The 27561-nt window shown below is 46.3% G+C and overlaps 1 protein-coding gene across 4 annotated transcripts in view; it reads left to right on the forward strand.

Moving 5' to 3' along the window:
* PCCA (propionyl-CoA carboxylase subunit alpha) overlaps positions 1 to 27561 on the forward strand; it is a 972421-nt gene that overhangs the window by 104968 nt on the left and 839892 nt on the right. For all 4 annotated transcript variants that reach the window (XM_063953234.1, XM_063953235.1, XM_063953233.1 and 1 more), the window contains exon 4: positions 21469 to 21537. In XM_063953234.1, the coding sequence (XP_063809304.1) occupies positions 21490 to 21537 (48 nt within the window). In that variant the 5' untranslated portion in view covers positions 21469 to 21489. The remainder of the gene's footprint in view (positions 1 to 21468; positions 21538 to 27561) is intronic.

Consider the following 27561-nt stretch of genomic DNA (forward strand, 5'->3'; position numbering starts at 1 on the left):
CCGTAAGGATCATGGGGTATAGACGGGCTCCGCAGGAGACATGAGCACTATAAAGAACTTTAGATGGGTGTGCACTGGCTCCTCCCTCTATGCCCCTCCACCAGACCTCAGTTAGATCCTGTGCCAAGAGGAGACTGGGTGCATTACAGGGAGCTCTCCTGAGTTTCTCTGAAAAAGACTTTTGTTAGGTTATTTATTTTCAGGGAGCACTGCTGGCAACAGGCTCCCTGCATCGTGGGACTGAGGAGAGAGAAGCAGACCTACTTAAATGATAGGCTCTGCTTTTTAGGCTACTGGACACCATTAGCTCCAGAGGGTCGGAACGCAGATCTCACCCTCGCCGTTTGTCCCGGAGCCGCGCCGCCGTCCTCCTCACAGAGCCGGAAGATAGAAGCCGGGTGAGTATTAGAAGAAAGAAGACAGAAGACTTCAGTTCTTCTCTGAGGTAACGCGCAGTGGCAATGCTGCGCGCCATTGCTCCCACACACAACACACACTGCAGGCACTGATGGGCGCAGGGGGGGCGCCCTGGACAGCGATAATAAACCTCTAGGACTGGCTGATAAGTTATATAGGCTGCGGAGGCAGTAGATTATACAATCCCCCGCCAGTATTGAAATTTTGAACGGGACCGAAGCCCGGAGCTTTATCCCACAGCACTAACCAGCGCCATTTTCTCCACCGCACTGCAGAGAAGCTGGCTCCCCAGACTCTCCCCTGCTGAACACGGTGACAGAGGGCAAAAAGAGGGGGGGGGCACTTATAATTGGCGCAGTGAGTGTATATTGATATATATATAAAAGCGGTTATCTGGGAATTTTATTTCCAGTGTCAGTGGGCGCTGGGTGTGTGCTGGCATACTCTCTCTCTGTCTCTCCAAGGGGCCTTATTGGGGAACTCTCTCCATATACATATATCCCTGTGTGTGTGGGGGTGTCGGTACGCGTGTGTCGGCATGTCTGAAGCGGAAGGCTCATCTAAGGAGGAGGTGGAGCAGACGATTGTGGTGTCTCCGTCGGCAACGCCGACACCTGATTGGTTGGATATGTGGAATGTTTTAAATGCAAATGTGACTTTATTACATAAGAGATTGGACAAAGCAGAGTCCAGGGATAATACAGGGAGTCAATCAATGTCTTTGTCGGTGTCACAGGGCCCTTCAGGGTCTCAAAAACGTCCCCTATCCCAAATAGCTGACACGGATACCGACACGGATTCTGACTCCAGTGTCGACTACGATGATGCAAGGTTACACCCAAGGGTGGCAAAAAGTATTCATTATATGATTATTGCAATAAAAGATGTTTTGCATATCACAGATGACCCCTCTGTCCCTGACACGAGGGTACACATGTTTAAGGAAAAGAAACCTGAGGTAACGTTTCCCCCATCTCATGAGCTGAACGCGCTATTTGAAAAGGCTTGGGAAACTCCAGACAAGAAACTGCAGATTCCCAAGAGAATTCTTATGGCGTACCCTTTCCCTGCACAGGACAGGGTACGGTGGGAATCCTCGCCCAGGGTGGACAAAGCTTTAACACGCTTATCCAAGAAGGTGGCGCTACCGTCTCCAGACACGGCAGCCCTCAAGGATCCTGCTGATCGCAGACGGGAAGCGACTTTAAAATCAATTTATACACATACGGGTGCTTTGCTCAGACCGGCAATAGCATCGGCCTGGGTTTGTAGTGCGGTAGCAGCTTGGACAGATACCTTGTCAGCTGATATTGATACCCTTGATAGGGATACCATTTTATTGACCTTAGGTCACATCAAAGACGCAGTCTTATATGTGAGAGACGCTCAGAGAGACGTTGGGCTACTAGGTTCGAGGGCCAACGCCATGGCGATTTCGGCTAGGCGAGCACTGTGGACCCGCCAATGGACAGGTGATGCCGACTCAAAGAGGCATATGGAAGTTTTGCCTTACAAGGGTGAGATTTCATTTGGGGAAGGTCTTGCGGACCTGGTTTCCACAGCTACCGCGGGTAAATCTACTTTTTTGCCTTATGTTCCGCCACAGCAAAAGAAAACACCACAGTATCAGATGCAGTCCTTTCGGTCGCATAAGTCCAGAAGAGGTCGAGGCTCTTCATTCCTCGCCAGAGGTAAGGGTAGAGGGAAAAGAATGCCTGCTACGGCTAGTTGCCAGGAGCAGAAGTCCTCCCCGGCTTCTACTAAATCCACCGCATGACGCTGGGGCTCCACTGAGGGAGTCCGCGCCGGTGGGGGCACGTCTTCGACTCTTCAGCCACGTCTGGGTTCAGTCGGACGTGGGTCCTTTGGCGATGGAAATTGTATCCAAAGGCTACAAGCTGGATTTCGAAGACGTGCCTCCTCGCCGATTCTTCAAATCGGTTTTACCAGATTCTCCCCCAGAGAGGGAGATAGTTTTAGCTGCAATTCAAAAGCTGTGTCAACAGCAAGTGATTATCAAGGTTCCCCTAATACAACAGGGAAAAGGGTATTATTCAACCCTGTTTGTGGTCCCGAAACCGGATGGCTCGGTCAGACCCATTCTAAATTTAAAATCCCTAAACCTGTACTTAAAAAGGTTCAAGTTCAAGATGGAATTGCTCAGGGCGGTTATCTCCAGCCTGGAAGGAAGGGGGCGATTTTATGGTGTCACTAGACATAAAGGATACATACCTTCACGTCCCCATATATCCTCCTCATCAGGCATACCTGAGATTCGCTGTACAGGACTGTCCTTACCAGTTTCAGACGTTGCCGTTTGGGCTTTCCACGGCCCCGAGGGTTTTCACCAAGGTAATGGCGGAAATGATGGTGCTCCTGTGCAGGCAAGGAGTCACAATTATCCCGTACTTGGACGATCTCCTGATAAAAGCGAGATCAAAGGAACAGTTGCAGAAAAGCGTGTTGCTCTCTCTGAGAGTTCTGTAGCAGCATGGTTGGATTCTAAATCTACCAAAGTCACAGTTGATTCCAACGACTCGACTATCTTTCTTAGGCATGATTCTAGACACGGAACAGAAGAGGGTTTTTCTCCCAAAGATAAAGCCCAGGAACTCCAGAACATGGTCAGAGACCTGCTAAAGCCAAAAACAGTGTCAGTCCATCAATGCACTCCAGTACTGGGGAAAATGGTGGCTTCCTACGAGGCCATCCCCTTCGTCAGGTTTCATGCGAGGACTTTTCAGTGGGATCTTCTGGGCAAGTGTTTCGGGTCCCATCTTCAAATACATCAGAAAATAACCCTGTCCCCCAGGGCCAGGGTGTCTCTCCTGTGGTGGCTGCAGAGTGCTCACCTTCTAGAGGGTCGCAGGTTCGGCATTCAAGACTTGGTTTTGGTGACCACGGACGCGAGCCTCCGAGGATGGGGAGCAGTCACACAAGGAAGGAATTTTCAGGGACTATGGTCAAGCCAGGAGGCTTGTCTACACATCAACATATTGGAATTGAGGGCCATATACAACGGCCTACGACAAGCGGAGAATCTTCTTCGCGACCTACCGGTTCTGATTCAATCAGACAACGTCACAGCTGTGGCTCATGTAAACCGCCAAGGCGGGACAAGGAGCAGAGTGGCAATGGCGGAAGCCACCAGGATTCTGCCCTGGGCAGAAAATCGCGTAAGCGCTCTGTCAGCGGTATTCATTCTGGGAGTGGACAAGTGGGAAGCAGACTTCCTCAGCAGACACAATCTCCATCCAGGAGAGTGGGGACTTCATCAGGAAGTTTTTGCAGAGATAACAAGTCATTGGGGACTTCCTCAAATAGACATGATGGCGTCACGCCTCAACAAGAAGCTTCGGAGGTATTGTGCCAGGTCAAGGGACCCTCAGGCAGTAGCAGTGGATGCCCTGGTGACACCGTGGGTGTTTCAGTCGGTCTATGTGTTCCCTCCTCTTCCGCTCATCTCAAAGATATTGAGAATCATAAGACAAAAAAGAGTGCAGACAATACTCATTGTTCCAGATTGGCCTCGAAGGGCCTGGTATTCCGATCTTCAGGAAATGCTCACAGAAGATCCGTGGCCTCTTCCTCTCAGAGAGGACCTGTTGCAACAGGGGCCCTGCGTATTTCAAGACTTACAGCGGTTACGTTTGACGGCATGGCGGTTGAACACCGAATCCTAGCTGGGAAAGGCATTCCGCAAGAAGTCATCCCTACTCTGATGAAGGCTAGAAAGGAGGTGACGGCGAAACATTATCACCGTATCTGGAGAAAGTATGTATCTTGGTGTGAATCCAAGAATGCTCCTACGGAAGTTTTCCATTTGGGCCGTTTTCTCCACTTCCTACAGACAGGAGTGGATATGGGCCTGAAATTAGGCTCCATTAAGGTACAGATTTCGGCCCTATCAATTTTCTTTCAGAAGGAATTGGCTTCTCTCCCAGAAGTCCAGACTTTTGTAAAGGGAGTGCTACACATACAGCCTCCTTTTGTGCCTCCAGTGGCACCATGGGACCTTAACGTGGTGTTACAGTTCCTAAAATCTCACTGGTTTGAACCTCTTCAAACGGTTGAATTGAAATTTCTCACTTGGAAGGTGGTCATGTTGTTAGCCTTGGCATCTGCAAGGCGGGTGTCTGAATTGGCGGCTTTGTCTCACAAAAGCCCCTATCTGATTTTCCATGTGGATAGAGCAGAATTAAGGACTCGTCCTCAATTTTTGCCTTAGGTGGTTTCATCGTTTCATATGAACCAACCTATTGTGGTACCTGTGGCTACGAAGGACTTGGAGGATTCCAAGTCCCTTGATGTAGTCAGGGCCTTAAAAATATATGTAGCCAGGACGGCTCGGGTTAGGAACACAGAGGCACTGTTTGTCCTCTATGCAGCCAACAAGGTTGGCGCGCCTGCTTCTAAGCAGACTATTGCTCGCTGGATCTGTAACACGATTCAGCAGGCTCATTCTATGGCTGGATTGCCGTTACCAAATTCGGTAAAGGCCCATTCCACTAGTAAGGTGGGCTCTTCTTGGGCGGCTGCCCGAAGCGTCTCGGCATTACAGCTTTGCCGAGCGGCGACTTGGTCGGGTTCAAACACTTTTGCTAAATTCTACAAGTTTGATACCTTGGCTGAGGAGGACCTCATGTTTGCTAAATCGGTGCTACAGAGTCGTCCGCACTCTCCCGCCCGGTCTGGAGCTTTGGTATAATCCCCATGGTCCTTACGGAGTCCCCAGCATCCTCTAGAACGTAAGAGAAAATAAGATTTTAAAGTAAAGTAAATCTTTTTCTCCTAGTCCGTAGAGGATGCTGGGCGCCCGTCCCAGTGCGGACATATTTCTGCATGACTTGTGTATAGTTATTGCTTACATAAGGGTTATGTTACAGTTAAGATCAGTTGTTGGCTGATGCTGTTTTGTTCATACTGTTAACTGGTTGCGTATATTCCATGTTATACGGTGTGGATGGTGTGGGCTGGTATGAATCTTGCCCTTAGATTAACAAAAATCCTTTCCTCGTACTGTCCGTCTCCTCTGGGCACAGTTCTCTAACTGAGGTCTGGAAGAGGGGCATAGAGGAAGGAGCCAGTGCACACCCATCTAAAGTTCGTTATAGTGCCCATGTCCCCTGCGGAGCCCGTCTTACCCCATGGTCCTTACAGAGTACCCAGCATCCTCTACGTAGGTTTAAAATCTTATTATTTATATATATATATATATATATATATATATATATATGTATGTGTATATATATATATATATATATATATGTATGTATGTATATGTATATAATTATTCTATTTACTAGTCCAGTGAAGTTTTGTTTGTTTAAAATTATCTCCGCATTGTCACTGTGACTGTGTGTGTCTGCATCTGCTGTATGTATTTCACTCTCCGTGTATCACAGCTATAGCTATCACTGTATTCTGTACCCTGGGGGATAAGGTGCGTCAGGGTCTCCTATATAGTGCTGCGCAGTATATACTGTTAAGTGTGTTTTACTGCGCTCTTCAGTCACCTCATACCGCATTTATTCTCTGTTTTGTGTTCTGTATTTACTGTTACATAAATAATGGAGTGTTTTGCAGGTATTGTACTTGTCTGGCTATATTGTACTGTTACGCTCTAAGGCTACATTCACTATAATATCTGCCACAAAGGGCGGGAAATCCACGGACGCTCCTGCATCATGCAGTGCTTGCGCCAAGGATTTACCTGAGGGGGAAGTTTTAACTAATGTTTTGTGTACTGGGTGCCATACATCTCCCAGTCAGCCCGCAGCTCCTGTAGCCAATCAGGAGCCACCTTGGGCGGCGTTTTCAACTCTGCTTAATACTCTTGTAACACGTCTTACGCCCCCTATGGGACCTCCTGTGCCATTGCAGCCACATATTGTCCCTGTTGTAAATCCGCCCTGGGCGCATACGCTATCTACCCAGATTCAACAATTGAATCAATCTCTGGTTAGTCAAAAAACCTACCCCACGTCCCTCTGGGACCAAGGGTTCGTCTAAGCGGGCCACTTCCTCCTCACAATCCATAAATATCTTGGACGTTACTTCTGATGAGGATGGAGAATATACTGACCCTTCAGACACAGATACAGTTTGCTTCTGACGAGAATCCTACAGCTCAGGTTGATGTCGCTGACCTAGTGGAGGCTATTAAGCTGATCCTACAACTTAATGATGATGTAGATCCCACTACTGCGTCTAAGAAACCTGATAAGTTTAAAGTCAGAAGGTGACTAAAGTAGTATTACCGCATTCTGACCACTTAATAGATATTCGTCAGGAACCCTGGTCTTCCCCAGGAAAGAAATTCTTCCTATCTAAAAAGATGCAAGCTCGTTAGACTCTTCCTGCTGACTTGTGTAACAAGTGGGAAAATCCACCGCCGGTGGATTCCCATTTCACCCGTCTTGTGCTGTCATCTACTCTACCTGTCACCACTGTCACCTCACTGAAGGAACCGACAGATAAGCTTGTGGATTGATGCCTGAAGTCTATTTACTCCCTCACAGGTGCTGTACATAGACCCACCATAGTAGCCTCCTGGGCCGCAAAAGGTATCGAAGCGTGGGTTCAGGCTATAGAGGAAGAGCTACCTCAGGATATCTCTGATACTGCCAGACAATATCTGTCTCATATTACCACCGCGGTGTCATGGCGGCTAAGGCATCGATTTCATCCATCCTGGCTCGCCGTATTCTGTGGTTGAGGTCGTGGAAGGTGGATCTGGACTCCATAAAGACTTTGGAGGTACTGACTGCATTAGCGGATGCTAAGACTGCATTTCTCCAGAACAATAATCCTCCTGCTCCGAAGGTAAAAAGTACTCATATTCGTTCTTTTCGACCTCCAGGTAAAACAAAGGGTCAGTCGTAGCCAAGACAGGCTCGTACTTACAAAACCACTAAGCCCAAAATTAAACAATCCTGGGCTGCCCGTCAGCCTGCTTCCAAACAAGACAAGCCAGCCACATGATGGGGCGGGCCTCCCCCTGGGGGATCCCAGGGTGGGAGGCCAACTTCTGCAGTTCACCCAGGTCTGATTGAAGACCACTTCAGATGCATGAGTGCGAGATGTTTTCTCTCACGGGTATGCAGTCTCTTTCAAGAGACGTCCCCCTCGCCAGTTCTGCACAACGGTTATCCCTTCGGATCCATTGAAGGCACAAGCTCTACAGCTGGTTGTGCTTTCCCTCCTGGATACGGGAGTGGTAGTGCCGGTACCTCTGTCCCAGAGGGGCAGAGGATACTACTCGACCCTGTTTCTAGTCCCGAAACCCAATGGGTCTTTCTGGCCTATACTCAACCTCAAGTCACTGAACAAATTTGTGAGAGTGTCCAAGTTTCGTATGGAAACACTGCACTCCATTGTACTGGCCATGGAACCCGGGGACTATATTGTATCCCTGGATATACAAGATGCTTATTTGCATATTCCTATTGCCATATCACATCCGCAATATCTGCAGTTTGCTATTGGCAATCTACACTATCGATTCCAGGCACTGCCATTTGGACTGACCACGGCTCCTTGGATCTTCACCAAGGTTATGGCCGTGATGACAGCCCATTTCCGTCATCAGGGAATCAGGTTCCTGCCATATCTGGATGATTTGCTGATCTTGGCGAACTCTCAAGATGTCCTCCTCTGTCATCTGCAACTGATGGTGCAATTCCTACAAGCCCACGGGTGGCTAATCAACTGGAAGAAGTCCTCGCTGGTCCCTGCTCAGAGTATGGTACACCTGGGGGCGCTGCTGCACACACACAGCCAAAGACTGTTTCTGTCTCCAGAGAAAGTTCTGAAGCTTGATGACAGGATCAGATGCTTCCTCTCTCGCCCAAGCGTGTCGGTACACTCGGCGATGCATGTACTAGTCCTGATGGTGTCGGCTTTCGACATAGTGGAGTACGCTGAATTTCATTCTCGCTCTGTGCAACGCTTAATCCTTTCCAAGTGGGACGGCCTACGTCATCCGGTCAGATCTCAGATTATCTCTTTGACTTCGGAGGTTCGTCTGTCTCTGTCCTGGTGGCTACAGGTCCAGCAGTTGATCAGGGGCCATCCCTTCTGGATCCCCAACTGGGTCCTCCTGACAACGGACGCCAGTCTGTGGGGTTGGGGCGTGGTGTTGGAGCAACACTCTTTCCAGGGTCGGTAGACCTAGGAGGAATCTCTCCTCCCCATAAACATTCTGTAACTACGGGCAGTATTCAGCGCGTTAACTCTTACCCTACCCCTGCTACTGGGCAGGCCTGTTCAAGTACGGTCGGACAACCCCACCACGGTGGCATACATAAACCATCAAGGTGGCACTTGAAGCCACACGACAATGACTGAAGTATCAAAAATCCTTCGTTGGGCGGAACGCCATCTGCCAGCATTATCGGCAGTGTTCATTCCAGGGGGCCTCAACTGGGAAGCGGATTTCCTCAGTCGTCAGGACGTACACGCCGGAGAGTGGAGTCTTCATCCGGAAGTCTTTCAACTCTTAGTGGTCAAGTGGGGCCTACCAGATGTAGACCTGATGACGTCTCGACACAATCACAAGGTTCCGGTCTTCGGATCAAGGACAAGGGATCCTCAAGCAGTGTTCGTGGACGCACTGGCAATTCCATGGACCTTTCGGCTGCCCTACGTGTTCCCCCCTGTGTCACTCCTGCCGAGGGTACTGTGGAAGTTCAAACAAGAAGGAGGAATACTACTGCTGGTGGCTCCAGCGTGGCCCAGACAGCATTGGTTCTCAGACCTGCAAGGTCTGTCGATAGACTGTCCTCTTCTACTTCCTCAGCCCCTGGACCTCCTCGTTCAGGGCCCTTGTGTCTACCTGTACCTGGGCAGACTGGCTTTGATGGCGTGGCTCTTGAAGCTTCACTCCTGAGGGCCAAAGGTTTCTCCGATGCGGTTATCCAAACTATGCTAAAGGCCCGCAATCTGGCTTCTGCACGGATTTGTTACAGGGTCTGAAATTCTTACTTCACCTGGTGTGCTGCTAAGAATTACGGGCATACAAATTCAGAGCTTCCAGACTTCTGGCTTTTCTACAACAAGGCCAGGACTTGGGCCTTTGTCTGACCTCCCTCAAGGTTCATATTTCTGCCTTGTTGGTGTGGTTTCAGAGGAAAATCGCGTCTATTCCTGACGTTCATACTTTCACTCGGGGCGTTTTACGGATTCAGCCTCCCTATGTCCCTCTTGTGGCTCCATGGGATCTGTCTGTTGTCCCGAATGTCCTGCAAGAGTCTCCATTTGAACCTCTTGAATCTGTGGACCTTAAATGGCTTACATGTAAGGTCTTGTTTGTGCTGGCTATTGCCTCTGCTAGGAGGGTGTTGGACTTGGGCGCTTTGTCCTGTCGTCCGCGCTTTCTGATTCTTCACCGTGACTGGGCGGTTCTCCGAACTCGTCCTGGTTATTTGCCTAAGGTGGTGTCATCTTTTCACCTTAACCAAGAGATTGTGGTTCCGGCCTTCGTCTCTTCTGGTTTGTCAGCCAAAAAGTGGTCTTTGGATGTGGTATGGGTTCTCCGTATATACATGGAGAAGACTGCCTCTATCAGGAGGTCAGATTCCCTTTTTGTCTTGTTTGGTTTTCACAAACGTGGCTGGCCTGCGAATAAGCAAACCTTGGCCAGTTGGATTAGAATGGTGATTGCACAAGCTTATGCGCAGGCTGGACTCCCGGCTCCTGCTGCTATCAAAGCCCATTCTACTCGGTCTGTTGGACCTTCCTGGGCGGCCCGCCGTGGCACGTCCGCTGAACAATTGTGCAAAGCGGCAACGTGGTCCCCAGTGAACACGTTCATTAGGTTCTATGCCTTTGATACTTCCGCCTCCCAGGATGCTTCCTTTGGATGCTGGGTTCTTGTACCCGCTACTGTGCGTCCCCTCCCATGAGGAACTGCTTTAGGACTGAGGAAGCCGCCGATGTTTGGAGGCGGAGAAACGCGTCTCTTTTGATCCTAATATACCTAATCAGCACACCACGGACTTGCTCTGACATACTGGGAAAATGCTGAACGATCTCCGGATAAGGCTCCATAGAAAGGTATCCGAGCACCAGAGCCGGGAGGACTATGCAAAGGAATCCAGGAGGAAGCGTGGTAATGATGTGCTGCTGACATGGCCATGTTCAAAACAATTGCTGTGACATCTCATTAACTTTGCTGCTGTGAGCGAAACAATCAATGCATGCATGATTAATCAGCAAATTTGTCTAATTAAATTGACTGCTACTGTGCACTAAATCATATGTTCTCAAAGGGGACTTAAAATCACCCTATTTTTACATGTCAAGTTTTCACTGGGAAGCAAAGATCGCTGTGGTTTAAAGCATCACTAGATGCTACTCTGAAAAGGAGGTTTTACAAGAACGGCTCTGCTACACGGCATAAACAAAGTATCTGTCTCCAGCTTGTTTTAATTGAGCAACTCAATATCAGAGGGGATTTGGGAGACATTGTTACATTGTAGTGTAACCAGTGCGAGCTGATTGTATCTATTTGGTTGCCTAGTGTTCGTAGCAAGGAATTAGTTCACAGAGCGGAGTTCTGAATGTTATTAATGTGTAAAGAATGCTTTATGTCCATATAGCCATGTTTTAATTGTTATTATTTAGTAAAATTGGATGAAATTATCTGTAGAGGTAAAAGTAGGATTTTTATATATTTTTATTAAAATAAGAAATAAAAATAATCTTAAAAAGAAATCTGCTAGCGCTGTCTACATATTTTGGTTTTCTTTTCAGTATTGCAGATAAGGGGCAGAGAAGTCCCCTATAGTAGTGAGCTGCATGTAGATTTTTTGTTTTAAATTAATTATATAGAACATATTTACTAAATCAATCAATTGAATTAGCGCCAGGGGACCATTTTGCAGTGGTGTGTGTTTGTTTGTTTGCTTTAGGACATCCCCGATGTATTCCCTGTGGAACACAGTGTACCATGCTGCATAAAAGGAGATTTATGGTAGACTTACCATAGTTAAATCTCTTTCTGCTAGGTACACTGGGTTCCACAGGGCGCCCACCCTGACGCACTTAGCTTTTTTGGGTTTGTATGACATTAGCTGCTGATCCCTTCTCCTGTCGTGAGAACGTGGTTCTTTGTGACTAACGTCTGCCTTCTGTTTTACCTGCTCCTGCATTGGACTGGTTAACGAAACTGAGCTTCAGTGCCTGGAGGCGGGGTTATAGAGGAGGCCCCGCAATGCATCCTGGGAACAGTCAAAGCTTTATCCTGTTGGTGCCTCTTGATCAAGATCCAACTCTACACCCGATGTTTTCCCTGTGTTACCCAGTGTACCTAGCAGAAAGAGATTTAATTATGATAAGTGTACCATAAATCTCCTTTTTTTATGACATTATTGAAACTGGGAAATATAGGATACAGAAAAAACTAGGAGAGAACAAAACAGGGGCGAGAGAGGTCTGAGAATACTAAACTAGCATAATGTTCATCATAGTCATAAGCCTGAAGCCCCGTCTGGGGTGCTAATTTTTTCCAAACACTTTTTTTAGGATGATAAAAGGTATTATACTGAAAATATTCATTATTTCTCCATCATCCACTAGGGGACACTGGAGTTAGACAGCTGGGGTGTGAAGATTGTAGACCGAAGGTAGCACAATGTAGTAATAAAAAAAATATTCACAGCTGGCTCCTCTCCCTTCACGCCTCCCCATCCCTCCAGGTTTGAAAAATTATGCTAGGAGGTAGAAGCACAGAAAGGAGGTCTTGCTCCACAAAAGTTTTTCTATTTAAAGTTCAGTGGCCCTATCCCACCCGACTGAAAGGGTGCAGGCTGTCACTAAAGGGTACTTTTACAGTACATGTAAGACAAAGATCCCGATGGAAGGGATAAGCCTCTCACTCAAGATCTTCTAACAATGAGTAGCTCTGGGAAGTGCAGCTCTTAGATTCCCCTAGAAGATATTAGGCTCCCCCCGCCAGGCACAGCGGTTTGGAGACACGGCGCAAGCAGGCGGCAGCTCTGGAGCGCCGGTCAGATGGCATGGGTCATATAGTTGACCCATGGTGAGTCTGGCGGACGAGCATACCAGCGGAGGCGGGGGAGAGCACGGGCAGCTAAGGCAGTAAAAACTATAAGGTACAGGCGCTAGTTCTTTGGCTGCGAATCCGGCTACCCTGAGAGCGCTCGCAGGTACATAAGGGCTCTAGTCTCCTCGCTGCAAGGCAGTGAAGCAGCGAGGTGAAGGATAATTTTTAGTTGCAGCCATTTTGTTTTCACAGTTAGGCGCACTGTTAGAGCGGGCAATATCACAGTGAGGGAGGCATAGTTGTAAGAGGCTCTTTCTCCTGCATTTAGATGCTTATAACAGAAGCTATGTCTGACTGTTGTGTCTTCCCACTGCATGTACATTTATGGGAGTTCTCTTTGCGCTGTCTCTGTGCTAAATAGAGATGGGATATAAGAGCACTGCTGCTAAAGATCTCTCAGAATTTTGCATTATATTAATAAAGACTCGGTTGTCTTCCAAGGGATGCTGCTGACCGGTTCTGCGGAGGGGGAGCATCAGAATTGTCTACCCTGTTACAACTGAAGCTGTCTCAACAGTTGGTGGTGTTGGGCTTGTAAACGTCTAGCTGGTTAAAAAAAAATTATATATATTTTTTTATATACAATTCCATCTGTGTGACTACCTATTTTTCATTGCTCCCCATATCCTTACGGTCTTTCTCCATCTATACTAATAGGGTGAAAGCACTGTTAGTTGGTGTGTGTGTGTGGGTGTTTTTAACATGGCGTCAACCACAAAAATTTGTTATGTATGTTCAAAATTTGAGAATAAGAGCTCTAGTGTTGGCAGCTCCGGGTTTGTGCGACACATGTTTGGGAATGGGCGCTCAACCTGGGAGTAGGGTTCCATCCATGTCGTGGGAAAATGCCCTGGCAGATATTTCTAAAGAAATGTTGGAATCTCACAAGCAGCATGTAGAATGGGCTACGGGTTTCTCAAAGACTATGGAGTAATTCCTAATTAGACTTACTCCGCCAGCACAGGTAGAAAAGACTATGCGTAAATCTGTAAAGAGACCTCTTTCTGTCCTACAGGAAGAGTCGGAAAAGGAGGAGGGTCTCTTGGTGGATGAGGAAGAGAGGGAGTCAGTTGAGGAGATTTTTAATGTTAGTCCTCAGGAGGAGGACTCAGAGGTCAAAGGGTTAGAATCCCTTATTGAAGCTGTTTAACAGGTCCTTAATTTCAAACAAGAGGAGATTAAGGAACCTGAAGTTTTTGATCTGTTTGAATCTCAGAAACCTAAGTGGCGGAATTTCCGATTCCTCAGACACTCCAGGATCAGATGGGGAGAAGCATGGAAGCAGCCCGGTAGACCCTTCCAATTACCCAAAAAGTTCACAATTAATTATCCCCTACCTAAGGGGGACATGTACCACCGATTGTGGATGCTTCTCTGGCTAGATTGTCAAAAAAGACAATCTTAACAATACCGAATGTGACTACACTAAAAGATGTGTCCGATCGTAAATTAGATACGGCCTTTAAATCCATCTTTGTGGCTGCAGGAGTATCACAGAGACCTACGATTATCAGTGCATGGGTTAATAAGGCTATTGTTGCTTGGGCTGGGCAAATAGTTTGAGCAGTGGCGGAAGATAATAATCAGGAAGAAATAGTTTGACTAGCGGAACATATCTGTGAGTCGGCCACTTACATTTGCCAAGCTACAAAAGATGCTAGCAGAATAGCATCACACATCTCCGCTTCGGCTATATCTGCCAGACGGATTCTCTGGCTCAGAGAGTGGCAGCTGGACTCCAATTCAAAGAAGGCAGTGGAAGCGATTCCCTTTGTGGGGCAAGCGTTATTTGTTCCTGAATTAGACAAGTGGATTTCACAGGCCACGGCGGGAAAACCTACATGTCTGCCTACCACATATCCTAGAACCACGCCACCGGTAAGAAGAAACTACTCTGGTCCGGTGTTTAATTCATTTAGGACTCTAAGCCTGCTGACAAGACCGTGGCATCACTGTTTCCCAAGGTGGGTGCACGGTTGATAAGGTTTCAGGAAGCCTGGGCCGAAACCTCCCCAGAATCTGGATCAACAATATTATCTCCCAGGGTTACAAAATGGATTTTCTAACCCGACCTCACAGACAGTTTTTTACTACAAGTCTTCCTCTGTGCCCTCAAAGAGCGACGGCATTAGGCTATTCAGAAGTTACTTCTCATGGAAGTAATTATGCCAGTTCCGGTTCCACAAAGAGGAACGGGTTTTTATTAAAATCTTTTTGTAGTACCGAAACCAGATGGTTTTGTCAGACCAATCCTCGTTTTAAGTCAATTCCTGACGGTTTACAAATTCAAAATGGAATCGATACAGTTGGTCGTTGCGAGCCTGGAGAAACAGGAATTCATGGTGTCGATGGATATAAAGGATGCGTACCTCAATGTCTTAATTTGGTATCCACACCAAGCTAATTTAAGGTTTGTGGTGGACAAAAATCATTACCAATTCAGAGCTCTACCGTTTCTGACTATCATCAGCCCCGAGAATCTTCACAAAGATCATGGCAGTCATGATAGCAAAATTGAGATTGTTAGGGGTAACGATCATACCGTATCAGGACAACCTTCTGATCAGGGCTCCTTCCCAGTATCTATTGATCCGGGATACTCGAATCACTCATCAGTTTCTAATTCGACACGGTTGGATTGTGAACTTCAAAAAATCCAGTTTACAGTTGACACAGAGCATTCAATTCCTTGGTCTCGTTTTAGACATGATACCATTTTAGTGTGTTCCTTCCAGAAGACAAGGTTCGAGACATCAAGGAGATTCGACAAGTCTTACAGAATCAGACTGTATCTCTACATCTCTGTGTACGGCTTCTGGGAAAAATGGTGGCATCTTTCGAAGCGATCCAATACGGCAGACTACATTCCAGACCTTTTCGGTTAAATCTGATTGCTCAGGGGGCGGGCATGCATCTACTCCTCCACCGAAGAATTTGCTTTTCACCTCAGGCCAGGACTTTGTTGATTTGGTGATCTGTTCACAAAAACCTATCAAGGGGAATAAGGTTTGGAATCTGGGATTGGATAATTTTGACGATTTATGCCAGCCTCAGAGGATGGGGTGCAGTACTAGGCAACCATCAATTTCAGGGGAGATGGTCACCATACGAGAGCAGCTTGCTAGTAAATGTACTGGAACTTCGAGCCATCTACAATGCACTCCTTGAAGCGGAGAGTCTAGTAAGAGCTCAACACGTGAGAGTGCAATCGGACAATGTGACTGCAGTGGCATACATAAACCGGCAGGGAGGAACAAAGAGCCGCATGGCCTTAAGGGAGGCTACAAAGATTCTGTCCTAGAAGGAAAAACATGACATAATCCTATCGGCAGTCTTTATTCCAGGAGTGAACAATTGGGAGGCAGATTACCTCAGCCATCAGGATATGCGCCCAGGAGAATGGAGTCTACACCCCCAGGTTATTAACGCAGTGGTAAGACGGTGGGGTTTACCGCAGGTAGATCTAATGGCCTCTCGGTACAACCATCAGTTGCCGAGGTATATGGCCAGGACGCGGGATCCAGCAGCAGAAACGGTAAGCGCGCTAGTAATTCACTGGAACTATAACCTGGTATACATATTCCCACCGTTTCATTGCGAAGGGTGTTAAAAAAGGAAAACCGGAAACAGCGTGGGTAATTTTGATAGCGCCAAATTGGCCTCGCAGAAGTTGGTACTTGGATCTGAAGAGACTTCTAGTGGAGGTGCTTTGGAGACTTCCGCAGAGGGAGGATCTGCTTTCACAAGGCCCATTTCTCACCCGGATCTGAACCGACTACGTTTGACGGCTTAGTTCTTGAAAACAGGATTTTAAGGGAGAATGGTATCAAAGTGGTCATCAGCGCATACGTTCACTTGTTTCTACAAATTTGACACCTTTGCATCTAGGGATTCCAATTTTGGTTGATTTGGTTCTACAGGCATCGGACAGCACTCCCACCCATAGGGGTATCTTTGGGACGTACCCAACTATCTAACTCCAGTGTCCCCTAGTGGATGATGGGGGAAAAAAGAGGATTTTAGAACTTACCTATAAATCCATTTCCCTGAATCCACTCGTGGACACTGGACGCCCGCCTCGGTGCTGTCAGCCTGCGTGTTCTTGTTATATTGGTTAAAACAGGTTGGTTACTGGTTTGTTTGTTTGTTTTCTTTTTGATAGTTCTTGGTTGCTGTTTGACGTTGTGATATGATTGGTTCCTTCCCGCAAGGCTTTAGTCTTTCATGTTCCCTCTTCTCTCCGTCAATTTTTCAGACTGGAGGGATGGGAGGTGTAAAGGAGGAGGATCCAGCTGTGAATAACTTTTTTATTACTACATTGTGCTACCTCCGGTCTGCAATCTTAACACCCCAGCTGTCTAACTTCAGTGTCCCTAGTGGATTCAAAGAAATGGATTTATCGGTAAGTACCAAAATCCTCTCTTTTGGGAGCACTGATATTTTAAAAGTCGCTAGGTGGTCTAAGTAACCCAGAAATTGGCATGATTGGTAAGTTAGGTGATTAATGGTAAAATATATACAGTAAAGACATCCGCAATTAATGAAAGCTGGGATCTGAATACGGAGATAATACAGGTAAGTAGTTTTCAAGTTGGACAATTAAAAGTAAAAAATACCGATAAATAGAGCTTCTGATTTGGTAATATTCAAAAGGCTACACTGTAATGGTCAAGAATATCTTGTAGGGACAACATCGAGGTCTCTGGGTCACTCACAAAAAATAGGATATAATCCACAAACAAACACAATTTTTGAAAGATGTTGAAGAAGGAACAGAGTTTTTGGTCCAGTGGTTCCGTTACCAGAAAAAATATAATTGCTGAATATTGTAGTGGATGGGGCGATCTGGCAGGATCCCGGCATTTGGGATTCTGGTAGTTGAAATACAGATGCTAGAATCCCTACAGTACTCTGAATGTTGTCAACGATTCACAAGCTCGCCGCCGGGATCCTGACTGATTGTGTGCCGGGCCGCAGGAGCGGTAAGCTGTGGGGTAGGTGGGGTTAGGTGTAGGCTGCAGGGGAGAGTTAGGATTAGGCTATGGCCAGAGGAGGGGTTAGGGTTAGGCTGCAGGGGGGGAGAGGGTTAGGTTAAGGCTGCGGGAAATGGGGGTAAGGTTTAGGTACCACCGAGATGTGTTAGGGTTAAGCTGTGGGGAGGGTTAGGTTTAGACAACTAGAAGGGAGGGTAGGGTTAGGGGACCATTGAGAGAAGGTAAGTATAACTTGCTTTTCCCTGACGGGATTCTGAAGATCAGGTTGCCACTGTCTGTATTCTGACCACCGGCATCCCAAACGCCGGCATATAGATCCCCACCCGTGGAGGGACCCTTATTAAGAGCGATGATCAAAGTTAGGATTTCTCCTTGAAGACCAAGCTGAAGCAAGACTTTGGGTACATTTATTGCCGGTGTAGTTTTTCAAAGGCTTTTTCAACATCAAAGGGCGAGTAATAGAAGATCTTATTCCGAGTTGGACACCAGGTGGTATATTTGCTAAATGCGGGTTTCTAGAGATGGAGATGTTGCCCATCACAACCAATCAGATTCTTGCACCTTCTAGAAGATAATATCTTGTATCTGGTTGCTCATGGCAATAGCGCCACTTCTATAAACTTGCCCTTTAGAAGATACAACCCAGCCCTATCATGTTGAAAACCCAGTGGGATTAATCCGAGGCTTGACTGCTTAGAACAGATCTCACTTGAAGAAGATTTTTTAAACTGTTGGCAATGAGCTTGTCATAAATCCAATTTTAACAGTGCAATGGTCTTCTTGTTTTTAGTATCTGAAGGATCTTTACGTGGCTTAAGAATTGTATTTATCTTGGCTTCCAGAATAAATACCATAGGGGCAAAGGCCTTCAGCAAAAGTGACATAAAATTATTAATGTACTGTAGCCCTCTGGGCCTGTGATTTTGTCTTTAGGAACCTGCTTAATTTCCAGGTGGATTCTTATGCTGTGTACACACGGCGTGATGCGCCATACAGCCCAACATTGACTATTCGACGGGGCCGGAGCGATATAGTTAACGTTGGGCTGCCTGCACAGTCTATTTTTTTTCTTGTGATGCTGATCCTGCTGGACCGTGCATCGGCATCGCAAGCTGTGTACACATGGTACAATATGCACTAACTTTCCTTACGATTTTGACTATATAGTCAAAATGGTAAAGAACATTAAGTGCATATCGCACCGTGTGTATGCACCTTTAGTGTTTAGGGAGCGTTTAGACCTTGCAGTGTCTAAGGATGGCAATTTGAGGTCTTTTAGAAAAACCTTGATGAAATCAACAGTATGTGTGCCAGGAACGTAGCCGCTCTATTACCCACACCATAGAACTTTTGATGCGACCTAGGGGGTGATTCAGTAAGGATTGCTGATGCGACCCTTACTGCATTTCACTGATGGTGGAGTCCTGCGCACATGCGGAACGAGTCCTGCGATTGCAGTGGAGGTATACAAACGCCTCTGCCTAATTCACAGACAGAGGCGTTCGAAGGGAGGCGCAGCCTGCATTCGTGAAAACGGGGGGGTGCTGCCCCCGTTTTATGGGAGTGGAGAGGCCAATGATTGCGTCACGACACCGCTTCCTTGGCCTTGGAAGCCGCACTGCGACGGAAAGGCTGAGAAACCTTAAGCTTACTCGGCCTGCAATCGCAGATGAACATCGTGACCGATGGTCACAATGTTCTTCTCAGATGTGATCACATCGCAAATGCAGGGAGGAGGTTGTATGCACTTCCTCCTTCATTTGCTTTGCTAATGGGGCCCATAGAATTGCAATTACAAACTGCTGTAGACCGCTTTGCAATTGCAAACCTTAGTGAATTAGGCCCTTGGTGTTATTCAGAGATGGACGCAGATCGATGCATATGCAGCAAGATCTGCATCCATCTCCTCACATGTTGGGGGTTACCCAGCTCTGGGCAAGGCCACTGAGCATGTGTGTGGCAACCCCTCACGATGTGTCCGCAATGTAATTGCGGACGCATCTAAATGAGGTTGAACCCTGGCATGCTGTCAGGCGGTCAGCCGCCCTGAAAACGCTCCTGGCACACATCTGCTCAGCCCACAAAACACAGTATAGCCGCCCCCGAACGCTCGCCGCTGACAATCATCTTGCGGCCGCATCTTTCCAGGATGTGGCCACAAGGAGAAGGGTCACGCACGCAATGTGGCCATTGCACATGCGCAGACGAGATGGACATGGCTGCTGCATACTTCTATGAATCAACCCCTTAGTCAGGCATCCACTTAGGAGAAGCTTTTGCAGCTGGTGTCTGATACTGTTTTTTTTACTGTACTCTAATAAATCATTATTTCTTGCTGGCAGGCACAACCACGGATGGATAGGGCCTGATTCAGTGGTGGACACTAATGTTGCAATATGCAACCACCTTTCGCTGCTTGCATCCAAAGACGCAGCATCGAATCAACCTTGCAACCATCGTTTGCATAATCAAATATCCGGTTACTCAGGATGTCCAAAACTACTCTACCAGGGGCCAGTGAAACTGCGTCCAAGGATGCATCCATAGACTTCAACATGCTTCAGTTTCGAAGAATTCTACCACTGTCCTTTCCGAAATGGCTGTAGCATGTTGGTCATGCTGCGATGTCCAGGGCACTGTGAACGGTCATTTGCGACTGATTTGGGGCTGCATGTGGGCCCATAGCATTCAAAATGTCAGGAGAAGCTGGGAAAGGATGTCAAAAGCTTCTCTGCTCAATACATCATGTGACTATGGTTGCTATGATAGCCGATAACAGTTTATAGACTCATTATTATAGAATCATTATTATAATTAAATTAATAGCAACCTAAAAAAAACAAACCAAGAAATGGTAAATACCATGATTATTCTTATATCCTGTCACAGAGTTTATATAATAAAACAAACCTGTATTTTTTTTTCTTGTGAATTGTCGCTTTAGGGCCGGGGATTGTTACCCCCAAAATGTTTTTGGATGAAAAAAAAAAAAGACTTTTACAGTGATCTTTGCAGATGGTAGTTTTCGGGAAATTCAGTTGTAGGCCCCTTTTTTTTTTCTTCCCCCAGCCCAAATATGACCCGTTTTTGGGTGAAAACACATACTATCCGGGATAAGCTCACGGTCCTATGTGTTTTTGCAGATGCAATTGCGAGAACAAAGCACTTATCAGTTCTTTTTTTCAGGACCTCAGCGGGTGGCAAATTTTTTTCCCCAATAAGCATCGGGCTGCCTTCAGGGCTAATTGGATAGACACGAGGGATCAATTAGCTTGCAGTAAATTACCGTGGGCAGTTGAAAACCATGTGAAATAGTGATATTGCTTACTAATTTTTATTATATGCATTACATGTTTAGAAATAGTGGAGGTCATTCCGAGTCGTTCGCTCGGAAAATTTCTTCGCATCGCAGCGTTTTTCCGCTTAGTGCGCATGCGCAATGTCCGCACTGCGACTGCGCCAAGTAAATTTGCTATGAAGTTTGGATTTTTACTCACGGCTTTTTCTTCGCTCAGGCGATCGTAGTGTGATTGACAGGAAATGGGTGTTACTGGGCGGAAACAGGCCGTTTTATGGGCGTGTGGGAAAAAACGCTACCGTTTCCGGAAAAAACGCGGGAGTGGCTGGAGAAACGGAGGAGTGTCTGGGCGAACGCTGGGTGTGTTTGTGACGTCAAACCAGGAACGACAAGCACTGAACTGATCGCAGATGCCGAGTAAGTCTGAAGCTACTCTGAAACTGCTAAGAAGTTTGTAATCGCAATATTGCGAATACGTCGTTCGCAATTTTAAGAAGCTAAGATTCACTCCCAGTAGGCGGCGGCTTAGCGTGAGCAACTCTGCTAAAATCGCCTTGCGAGCGAACAACTCGGAATGACCTCCAGTATTTTTTTTGTTTGTTTTGCAAATCACAGATTTTTTTTTTCATTTTATAGAACAATCCTGAGATCTTGATCATATTCTATATTATTAACAAAATGTTTTCAACCAGGTCATCAAGACATGCAGGAAAATGGGTATAAAAACAGTTGCAGTACACAGCGACGTTGATTCTGCTGCAGTGAGTATCCTTGTAATTATTATTATTATTTTTTTTTTTTTAGTTACTTGCTTTGTTGATTGATTTTAAATGATTACTATCAGTGGCCCAATCAGGAGGTGTTTCTGCTAAGCAGAACTCTCTCTATGCACTGTATTTAAGAAGATGGCAGAGGGGGAGCCGCTGTGCATGACTAGCTGCAGCCGCTCCTCCCATTGCAGAGATCTACTGCTAAACCTGGCTTCAAACCCGGCCCTGGGGTATGTGAGAACCATGATGATGGTAAAATTAGGTGTGTAATAGGGCACAGATAGGTTGGTGTTGCGGCATGAAAGTGGATGGAAGACAAAAAAAACCCATAGTGTTAAATGTTACGCTTTCTTCAGAACCACAGATGGAGAAACCGCCGCTCTTGAAATCCTGCATTTACCTTTGACTTTAAATGCACTGCTTTTTTATTGTTTAGCTGTCTTTACAATTGCTTGTTAGCCCATTTATTATGCAGTCTAGCCTAGTTCAGAAATGTTTTTTTTGTTTTGTTTTTGTTTTATTTATAAAGATTGTGGTTGGGAAAGACACCTATGGCCTGATTCAGAGGTGAATGCTCTGCCGATGTAGCCACTGCTGCTGTGCGTGCATTTAAGCCACCCTGCGCATGTGTCCCGATTGTGTTCGTACAGAGCTGTAATTGCATTTTAGATGAATGAACTGAGAACTGTATTAAAAATGTAGTGGGCAGTGACAGGGAGGTGGCTTAGGGCATGGACAGAGAGAGTCTGTCTTATGGACATCATATGGAAGTGTCACAGGCGTGTTGGTGAAAGTGACTGCGTACACAGGCAACTGTCCGCTCAAATAGATGTAGAAGCTGCACCTGCCATAGGTAATACAGCATAAACAGATGCTGAGAGTGAGTATCTCAGTCCTTACACATGAAGATGTATGGATGTACTCCAGGGAAGGACTTTGTAGCGGCATTTGCATAAAGATACAGACAGGTGACCGCCCAAAGACAGTCGTCTTTGCATCCACCTCTGAATCAGGCCCATAATTACAGTGAAAAATTGTACTCTAATGCAGAGGTGCACTTGGGCAAACTAAGGGCCTAATTCACTAAGGATTGTAAATGCAAAGCTGCTCGCAGCAACTTTGTTGTTGCAGTCCTTAGCAAATTCAGGAAGCGCAAACCACCTCCTCCTCGCATTTGCGATGCTGTCGCGACTCAGTCCTTGTCCTCTCTACTCCCAGAAAACGGGGACGACACACAAACATTTTTTCCAACGTCGGCCGCCTCCGCCCCCGTCCCTCTCCGCAAACGCCTCTGCCTGTCAACCTGCAGGATAACCTGCTTTAAGATCAGCAGCGGAGCCCACATCCCAGCAGTCTCCTCTCCCACAGCCTTAAGACATATGTATGAATAGAGCTCTTTATATGGGTGCTCTGTTCAGATCTATCCTACAGCTTTGGAGCTACAAGTCCCAGCATCACATACTGTGTAATAATATGTACCTATTGTCTCTCTGTCCTACTGTTGAGGAACTTAAAGTCCCAGCATCACACTGTCATCGGGAGGGTACAAGGGGAGGAGATAGGACTGGAAAGGGGAAGAGTCAGGATTAATTGTTAAACTGTTCCCCCTGTCCTAAAAGAAAAGTCTAGATCTGCCCCTGGATTTGAACTAGGGGACACTCCTCCCAAACCTAAAATGTCTCTCCACATTTGCATCTGCCCCACCTACAGTGCAACATGGTTTTTCCCATGTGCACAGTAACTGAATCGGTCCCTATGTAATCTGTCTGGATTAGTATGCCACAGATAGTTGTCAACATAACCCATTGATTTGATGTCAGACATCTAATATAGTCTTGTCTGAGGTTTTTCATATTTTGCATTGTCAACAACATTGTTTTTTCTTTTTCATTCTTTTTTTTTTCTTTGCAAGTTGCCTTTCAAAGATTTCTATTATGTTTTTATTGCTCCGAGAAAAGCTATGAAACTTTTCTTCTATTGGAGAACAATATAAATAAGACTATCAATACCGCAGGAATGCATCTGTAAACATTTGATTTTCTACTTGGTGCACATATTTACACTCTAGTCTAGGTAAATTACAAAAACAAATATAAACCTATGATTCATTAGCATCCTGACAGATCTCTGGTCCTTTTACTATATCGCTACTTACATTCTAAGCTGCTTTTATTTATTTGGAAAGTCATTTTTTGTTATACTTTGTGTTGTTGTTTTTTATACATACCTGTGTGTATTTTTTCTTATTTAGCCTTTTAAATATTTTTTACACGATCAGTATAAAGTTTATGATAAGTAAAAAGTAGGTTAACACTAATTGGTTTTGAACAAAGGAAGGTATAACATAAATCAGTGACTGAGATGTAATTTTATTTGGCATTTTTAACTCAGCAGGGCTTCTATAGCTCAGGAATGTAATGAACTATAAAAGACTGGAAACATCCCATAGGAATATAATGTAAATTACAGCAACTGTACAGAGTCAAAGTGGAGTAATAATAATTGTATTGCTCTCCCTCCATTTTTAGGTATTAAAATTAAATTATGCAATTAGATTACAGGTGTTTCTGTATCTATACATTATGGGCGAGATTCAAATGTTATCGCGGGTCCCTGCTTGCGCCCGCCCACAGCTATTCAAATGTTGCTGCCGATGGGTGCGAGAACTTAATTTCAGCTCGCTACCCCTTAGGGTGCTGAGCTGAAATGTGTAAAAAGTGACCCATTTGGGCGCCTAAACGAGACTTTACGCGCCGCGCTCTTTCGTTTACTTGAGTTTTATCATTTTACTCGGCTAAACCCGACTGATACGGGCACGATAACGGGGGACAATTGAATATCGCCCCGGGATCTCCCATCACTAGATGGGAGATCGGTTGCAATTAAACTATTTAATTCCCCCCATATGTGTGTGTCTGTCTACTGTAGCTCTCCATTTTAAATATTCCTCATTGTCCAGTCCAAACCTGATACGTGTTTCCAAAGCATATACAGTCTATCGGTAGTCTTCATAGGGACATGAACATTGTATTGTGTTTTTAGCTCTGTGGACTTTTTTTTAACTTAAAGTGTATTTCTCTTACGTCCTAGAGGATACTGGGGTTCCATTTAGTATCATGGGGTATAGACGGGTCCACTAGGAGCCATGGGCACTATAAGAATTTGATAGTGTGGGCTGGCTCCTCCCTCTATGCCCCTCCTACCAGACTCAGTTTAGAAAATGTGCCTGGTGGAGCCGGTCACGCTTATGGAAGCTCCTGAAGAGTTTTCTGCGTTTATTTTATATGTTTGTTATTTTCAGGCAGGGCTGGTTGGCACCAGCCTGCCTGCTTCGTGGGACTTAGGGGGGTAAACGGCCCAACCTCTTGAAGGGTTAATGGTCCCGTTCCCCGCTGACAGGACACTGAGCTCCTGAGGGAACTATTCGCATGCCCCACCACGGCGAGCGTACATTCTCGCAGCACGCCGCCACCCCTAACAGAGCCTGAACAATGAAGAGTGGGGAGTACTAAGCCGGCATCCCGACTAGCGGGTCGCCGGTCATTATGGTGGCATGAGGGTACGGAGACGCACGTCTTCTAGCCAGGGCGGAATGTGTCTACAGTCACAGTACACAGCTGCGTCTCAGTACACTGTACACAGTACTCTCACTGGCAAAAACAGCCTTAAAACAGTTTCTCTCCATTTTAAGCACCAGATTACCTCAGCCAGTATAAAAAAAAGCGGGAAGACCACGCGCCATTGAAGGGGCGCGGCCTTCACTATGAGCAAATCCAGCAGTTCACCAGAGCCATTTTCCCTCTGTAGTGGACACAGATGCTGACTGACAGGGACGCGCAGCTCCTCCGGAGAGATTCCAGATTACCTCAGAGGTACCAGGGGTTCATAGCAGGGGGGGAGCGATTATTAGTGTACTAAGTCCCCTATCAGTGTACTTAGTCTGCGACCCGGCTAATCTTGGCATTAGCGATAAGGGCGCGGTGGGGGCTGGCTCCAAATAACTGTGTCTCCCTGAAGGGCTCTTTGTGGGTTAAGTGTGCTTAACCTTTTCCTGTGTGTGTGTGTGTGTGTGTGTGTGTGCTGTCACATTTACATTATGTCAGGCAAAGAGTGTGTTTCTTCTACAGCGGAGTGTTCCTCTTCCCCAGGGGGCTCACTACTGGGTACTCAGCAGTGCACCTTCCCGGAATAGTGGGGCTGAACCGGAGTGGGTTAATTCCATTAAGGGAATGATCTCAAATATTTCTACAAAGCTATCCCGCAATGAGAAAGAGACGCAATAATTAAAACAGACTGTGGATGATTTTATGAATTTAGAATCAGTCCCCAAACCAGCATCTCAATTCTGGCCCATATCCTGCAGTCTGACTCTGACGCTGATGGGTCAGACATGGAGGAGGGTGAGGTGGATTTGGAGGGGGCGTGGGGTGGGGGTGGGAGGGATGCTACTCTGTCACAGGGAATAGAGGCTCTTATAGAGGCTATCAGAGATGTTCTGCAAATTCCTGATAAGGAGTGTGAGAAATCTTATTTTAATTTCCTGCGTCAAAGGAATTGAATACCCTGTTTGAAAAACCGTGGGTTATTCCTGATAGGAAATTTTAAATCCCTAAAAGGTTGCTCTCATCTTTACCTTTTCCTCTGGAGGATAGGAAAAAATGGGAAAATCCACCAATAGTGGACGCATCAGTCTCTAGGCGGTCACGAAAAATTGTAATTCCTGTCCCTGGTGCAGCCTCCCTAAAAGATACGGTTGATTGTAAAATTGAGACTACACTCAAATCATTGTACACAGCTGCTGGGGTGGCCCAGAGACCCACTACTGCATGTGCGTGGATCACAAAAGCCATTGCTAAATGGTCAGATAACCTAATTGAGGGGTTAGATTCCTCGTCTAGGGGGGATGTTGTTTTACTCCTGCAGCATATACAGGACTCTGCGAACTTTATGTTGGAAGCCATAAAAGAGATTGGTTTGCTTAATGCACGCACCACCGCTATGGCAGTGTCAGCACGCAGGGGCTTGTGGCTACGCCAGTGGACTGCTGATGCGGACTCCAGGAAAGGCGTGGAAGGCCTACCATTCATAGGAGAAGCCATGTTTGTAGATGAACTAGACCAGGCTTTCCCAACCACGGTCCTCAAGGCACATTAACAGTGCAGGTTTTAGTATTATCCAGGCTTCAGCACAGGTGACTTAATTAATGGCTCAGTTATTTTGATTTACCCATCTGTGCTGCAGCCTGGATATCACTAAAACCTGCACTGTTGGTGTGCCTTGAGGACCGTGGTTGGGAATGCCTGAACTAGACAAATGGATCTCCAAAGCTATTGTGGGTAAGTCTACGTATCTAACTTCCGCAGCTCTCCCAGCCAGGAAAGCTTATTCAGCTTCAAATTTACAGTCCGTTCGGACAGCCAAGTTTAAGGGAAAATCCAGAGGTGCTTCTACGGCCTCCAGAGGCACAAGAGGTAAACCACGCAAACCAGCAACTGCAGGTGCTCAGGAACAGAGCTCAGGCTCTGTTTCCTCAAAGCCTTCAGCATGACAGTGGACTGTGATGCCTGGATGAATGTCCGGTGGGAACCCGACTAAAATTCTTCAGTGACATCTGGTTAAGTTCGTGCCGGGATTCCTGGGTCATAGATTTTATTTCCCAGGGCTACAGACTGGAGTTCCAAGAGCTCCCATCTCACAGATTCTTCAAATCAGGCTTACCAGCTACACAAGAGGCAAGTATAACTTTACAGCAGGCCATCCAAAAACTGGTACAGACTCAAGTCATTGTTCCAGTTCCACATCGTCTGCACAACAAGGGGTACTATTCCAACTTGTTTGTAGTACCGAAACCGGACGTTCCGGTACGACCATTTCTGAACCTTAAGTCCTTGAACCCGTTCTTAAGAGTGTTCAAGTTCAAGATGGAGTCTCTGAGAGTGATGATCTCAGGTCTGGAGGAAGTGGAATTCCTAGTGTCTCTAGATATCAAGGATGCATACCTTCACATTCTGATCT

The sequence above is a fragment of the Pseudophryne corroboree genome, chromosome 2 (genome assembly GCF_028390025.1).
Source record: "Pseudophryne corroboree isolate aPseCor3 chromosome 2, aPseCor3.hap2, whole genome shotgun sequence".
Lineage (NCBI taxonomy): Eukaryota > Metazoa > Chordata > Amphibia > Anura > Myobatrachidae > Pseudophryne > Pseudophryne corroboree.